The sequence below is a fragment of the Protopterus annectens genome, chromosome 8.part0 (genome assembly GCF_019279795.1).
Source record: "Protopterus annectens isolate FY-2018-M chromosome 8.part0, PAN1.0, whole genome shotgun sequence".
Taxonomy (NCBI): domain Eukaryota; kingdom Metazoa; phylum Chordata; order Ceratodontiformes; family Protopteridae; genus Protopterus; species Protopterus annectens.
In genome coordinates, this window is record NC_056741.1 from 854,940,695 (window position 1) to 854,946,694 (window position 6,000).

General features: G+C 38.8%; 1 protein-coding gene across 5 annotated transcripts in view; it reads right to left on the reverse strand.

Annotated features, from left to right (window-relative positions):
• Positions 1-6,000, reverse strand: part of L1CAM (L1 cell adhesion molecule) — a 2,005,704-nt gene that overhangs the window by 397,799 nt on the left and 1,601,905 nt on the right. For all 5 annotated transcript variants that reach the window (XM_044080361.1, XM_044080360.1, XM_044080358.1 and 2 more), the window contains 2 exons: positions 5,545-5,646; positions 5,137-5,334 (listed from right to left, as the gene is read on the reverse strand). In XM_044080361.1, coding sequence (XP_043936296.1) covers positions 5,137-5,334; positions 5,545-5,646 — 300 coding nt within the window. The remainder of the gene's footprint in view (positions 1-5,136; positions 5,335-5,544; positions 5,647-6,000) is intronic.

Genomic DNA, 6,000 nt, shown 5'->3' on the forward strand with positions numbered 1-6,000 from the left:
CACAAAATTAGCAGCAGACAACCTTCCAAGTGAATACCTACAAACAGCAGCTGATGCTTTAGCCTGCCCAGTATCCATCTTGATTAACCGATCTCTGTCAGAAAGTTACGTTCCCACACTGTGGAAAGTATCACATATAATTCCTCTCCACAAAAGCAGACCCTCCACAGAACTAACCAATTACCACCCCATAGCTATTCTCTCTCCACTCTCCAAAATACTAGAGAGATGCATACACTCTCAGGTTTCAGACTACCTCCTTACTAACAACCTCCTTTCCAATACTCAGCATGGTTTCCGACCAAACCATAGCACCACCACTGCCTTACTCTCCTTTACTAACACTATCCTTCAGCATAAAAACAATGGCTATCTCTCCTCTGCTACTTTCCTAGACCTATCTAAAGCATTTGACATGGTCCCACACAAACAACTTATCTCTGTCCTCAATAACCTATCCTTCTCTCAATTAGTCACCAACTGGTTTCAGAGTTACCTGTCTGACTGCCAACAATCCATTGTATGGCAGAATGACATATCTACCCAACTACCTGTCTCTATAGGGGTTCCCCAAGGATCCATCCTTGGACCCCTATGCTTCTCTATTTTCACCAATAATCTAGCCTCTGCCACCAAACATGGCACACTCATACAATATGCAGGTGACTCAACCATCATCTGCTCAGCTCAGTCCCTACCCAAACTGCAAAAAGTCACACAGGAAGCCTTTTCCTCTGAGGAAACTTGGTTATCCAATTCCCAATTAATACTCAACCCAAACAAAACTAAACTACTCATCTTCCAACCCACCAAACATGTTCAAAACAACTCACACTTTAACTTCACAGCAAAAGACAACACCACTATACACCCAGCAGAACACAGCAAATTGCTAGGAGTGGAAATAGACAATAAACTAAAATTTGACATTCACATATTCATGGCCATAAAAAAGTCCACAAAAACTAGGAGCGTTATACAGAAATAAGCAACTTCTCACCAAAGCAGCAAAGATTTCAGTAGCAAATTCCCACCTTATCTCCACCCTACTTTATGCCTCTCTAATATATACCAACCTAAGGCAATGTGATCTAAACAAGCTTGAGACCTGCTACAACAAAATCGCCAAATTCACCACAGGGGCATCCTACCATAGTCACCACTGTCTCTCACTTGCTTAACTGGGCTGGCTTGAACTCCCTCACCTCCTTCAATGGTATCAACTCACACTCGGCCACAAACTAGTAAACCATCCTCTAAAAGTCCTATCCCTCTAGAATCTACTCTAACTCTATCGCACCACCAGAACACTAAGATCCAGCAACAAAAATCACTTACAGGTCACTAAAGCCAATAACTCTGCTGGAGAAGCACTATTCTCTTGCGCCATAGCCAAATTATGGAACTCCCTCGCACCCACAATTACCTCCGTACCATCATGCACCCACTTCAAAACTTTACTAAAAGTGCACCTAAAAACGTGCTGGCTATGCCCTTGCAACTCCCCCTCTATGCCCTTGCAACTCCCCCTCTAATATCACCCAGCCCATCCACCCCACTACCTTTCTTTCCACCCCACTAACTACCTTGATTATAGCAAGCTCAGATGTTCATAAGCCTAACTACTTATTATAGAGCAGGAACTTCTTATTGTAACAATTGTTAATGTCTGTTATGTACTTCGCAGATGATAAAGATTCTAGTTGTCTACTGATGTACTATGTTCTTCATTTGTAACTATGTTTGCAATTGTTAATTGCTGTGTTGATCAAATTGTTAATTGCTATGTAAATCCAATGTAACTACTGTCTATATATTTTAACTGTGGAGCTTTTCTCCCCGGGCCTCCGCTGAAAATAGACCTACGTCCAGTTGGACACTCCCGGTCAACAAATGTAAATAAATAAATAAATCAATAAATGCCATATTCATCAACAAAGAGGCTGAGATATGTCTGATACCATGTGGTAAGGGGAGAGGCACCTGTACAGGGGTTAGTTTCAGCACACTTTTGTCCATGACAGAAAACTGAAAATCACAACTTCCACCTTTACCTTGAGAGTTTTGAGTGTTTGTAAGAATCCCTATTTACTGTGCAATGAAAATAAGACATTATAAGATGAACCTTCAGAACTGGCCCTTAAGGTGAATAAAATTGTTTTGTTTTCTTCTTCCACAAAAACTTTGGCCTGACTATTTGACTAATATTACTACATGCTACTGAATACACAGCTTCTTTAATTGAAAAGCTTGCACTAATATAGCCTTAATAGCTCTTGTTTACTAAGGTAATCACAAAGACTGAAAATCATGTGGAGTATAATCAGATTTTTTTCAGTTTATACTGCTGACCCCATCACTCATGATACCCCTCCACCATCATTCTTTCTACCCTACTCCAACCCCTCCCCAAAATGGTAACACTGACCTACAGATGTCCACACTCAGTTTTAATTGGCATTGATCATGGGATTGTAGGAGATTACTAGGCTATTGGCACTAAGGTCTCTACAAGCCTAGCCATGTTATACCCTTGTTCCCTTATGGACCAAGATATATAGTCTATGTTTGCATGTGAATCTAAGATCAGCTCTGGCTGCTCTGTTTAACAGGGACACAGGCGAAACCTGGTATAAATTTATGGCTTCCCATCCAATTGTCCAGGCGTTGCTTAAACAGGGTGATTGAGGAGCTCTGTTATACATGAATTGGGAGTCTGCTTCTGAGAAGTGGCAAACTCTAGGTGACATATCTGTCTCTCCAGCATGCCCTGTTAATATCACAAGCTAGGTTAAGATTCCTAGAGTGAGTGAATCTTGTCCCACTGGATTTGCAGATGTGCAGCAGCTTCATTAAGGCAGGGTAGCAGAAATACACTATGACAAGCCCCTGTATTATGTTAAGGCCCTGCATTGATCCACTCTTACCAGATATTCAAGGTACAGTCCATCTGCAAACTTACTTCTTTGATTACTAGGAGGAGCAGTTTAATGCTCTGGTTTTAGTTCACTTACTAGCCCATGTAAGCCTGTCAGTCATTCATACCTAGAAAGATATCATCTGTTGACCAGCTACCAGACTGGAGTGTTATGAGCACTACCTACATTTCCTGCTGTGAATCTCTTCTTTGGCTTCTAAATCCAGGAGAATCCAGGTACACTGGAATGATTTACTTTGAAGCTATCGTTGGTGGGAGTCTGACCCCCCCCCTCTCCAATTAAGCACCAACACCCCTGCACATAGAGCAAAAGGGAGTTTACAGTAGTTAGTTTATGCCAGAGTAGTTACCTTATGCTATAGTTACTTCTATCTACTCTGTAACAATTCCAAGCAAATGTCTCTGGAGCCCTTTTTCCTTCCGACCCTTCAGTTTTTGAGCCATGACATGGTCTTGTTCAAGTAGGGATCACTATACTGCAAATACATGAATGGCATACTATTAATACAAGTATATGTGCAAATGTGTCTGCCTTTGTCTATCTATATGTGTGTGTGTGTGTGTGTGTGTGTGTGTGTGTGTGTGTGTGTGTGTGTGTGTGTGTGTGTGTGTGTGAGTGTGTGTGTGAGTGTGTGCGTGCGTGTGAGTGTGTGCGCGCGTGTGTGTGTGTGTGTACATGTCCACATATATTCTGTGGGTATAAAGGAATAGCACCATAATACTTGTTACAGTATATGTAACGTACATATCTTCCAAAAATGCTTCACCAGCACACTTAAGAAATATAGCATCATACCTGATGTCCACTGCAAAAACTGAATAAAAAAGAATCACTTTGTGAAGAGTAATATTGCGTTCAGCTAGATTGTGGAATGTAGGTTACACCTTCTGGCAGCCTCCAGTTACAGTACTTGCTATATATATATAGTACTCATGATTTATAAATGTATACACTTTGCCTGGCTACACTAATGTCCACATACTCATAATTACAACACACGGTTTCTGTTGTTGAAACTGTTCTTGTTAATGCAATTATTATAATCTCCCCATCCCATTCAGATTTGGTATCATATGTACACAAAACAGGATGGCCATGTCTATGTCACTAAAAGTGAAGGTGACAGTGAGGCATTTTTAATAAACAATCTGTTTACAAACAGTGCTGCCCAAGGTAGATTTTATCCTCAGACATAAACTACTAGACCTTCCTCACAGAATTTGCACAGGTACAGGCAAAATTACATTCTGTTTATTCCAGTCAGTACTGTAAAGAGTGTTTTGGGAGGGGGCATAATGTGAAATAACATGGTGAGAGATAATATAATGCACTTTCAACGTCCACTTATAGTACACTATTCTGGAAATTCTACTAGTTCTCTGTTAGTAATTATGAAGGTATGGAGCATTTCTACACATACTTAATGTTTCCGAATGACGTACAAACTATTGCATGGCATAAGACAAAACCTTAGGAGGACGCTGAAGAAAACTAACATTGATATTTGCAATGTAAGCTACACATATCAAGAAAGAGAATCAGTGTTATTTATATTATTTTTACAGTTAAAATATTCTTTTCATATTTCTGTAAATATCTTGATGTCATATAAAACCTTATGTTTCATTAACAAAAGTGTTCAGACTGAGAATATAAAGCTAGATTGCACATTTACATTGAGAGGAGATGATTAGCGAGATAAAGCTTATTAATTTTTTAGATTTACTTTTTATGATGTTTGCTACTCCCCTGGTTGACTGCATGCACACTAGTGTGTACATAGCATACTCTTGCCAGCATCCCTGCATGCAAGGATGCCATATCATGGATGTGTCCAAAAGCTAACAACTTTCACTTAGATATTGGACTGAAAAAATGTTTTTTCTCAATTTAAAAATATTTTCTGAAAAAACATCAAGTGTAAAGTTTTATAGTTTTGCTGAGTTTTTATTTTAGTTCTAAGTTTACTATTACAAGTACAGTAGTTTAAAGAAGGGCAGAACAAAATGCTGACAAAATATTTATAGCTTAAAAAATCAAGGTTAGATTATATGCATAGCATTGCTCTAAATAAAAGTGGTACAATGATTTACATACATGAGTGCAGCGGTTGATTTCTTCTAATAGTTTACATTTTTTTACATTTCTGAGATGGAAATTATTTCTAAACTCTAAAAGAATCTCTGTCTTATCCCACCTGCTGGCGGAGTCTGAAAGCGTTCGGAGGGTTTGCTGGCATCACTTTTCCCAACTCCATTGATAGCGATCACTCTAAACTGGTAGTTAACAAAAGGCGAGAGCTTCAGCTCCACCGAATCAAGGCTTCCATCAACAGTCTCAAGTTTTTGCCAGTGGCCTTTGTCAAAGACATCTTCTTCAAACTCAATAATAAATTCTACAAACACAAAGTAAGAAAAAGAGAGAAACAATGAGAGAGGAGAAAAGAAAAAGGGTAAGACACACACAAATTCACTTAAATCATTTAAAAAGCATTACAGTAAAGAGAACAAAGATTAGAAACAAAGATGACCAGCACATTGGAAATCATGTCTAAACTGTACTGAGAAAGTGCATACCTTTAGAAATAAAAATGTCCAATTCTTACCATGGATAGGGCTTTTGTGTTCTTTTCCTGCTGTCCAGGCCAGTCTCACGCTCCTGTCCTCATGGTCATAAAGTTTCAAGTCATAGGGTGGATCAGGCCGCTCTGTAAAGAAACAAAACATTAGTGCATTGAAGATCTGTCCACAGCTGAATGGCAAAAGAAAAGCAAAATCTGTATAATATTGTCATCAAAGATAATACAATTTCCCCTAACTCTGCAAACAAATTCAATGTTCAGAAGTATTTCCAATGCCTTTATTATCACACAAGTAGAAAAGCATCTACAGGCATCATTTTATTTACAACAGATCAAATTTTGTGTTGAAAAAAAAAATCATTTTGATTACTATTTATTAAATGTCCCATTTTGAAAACCATTTGAAATGTTGGGACCTACTTCAGTGAGTCCTGTAATAAAAAGATTGAATGGCCAGAAAACAGACTTACATATACTAAA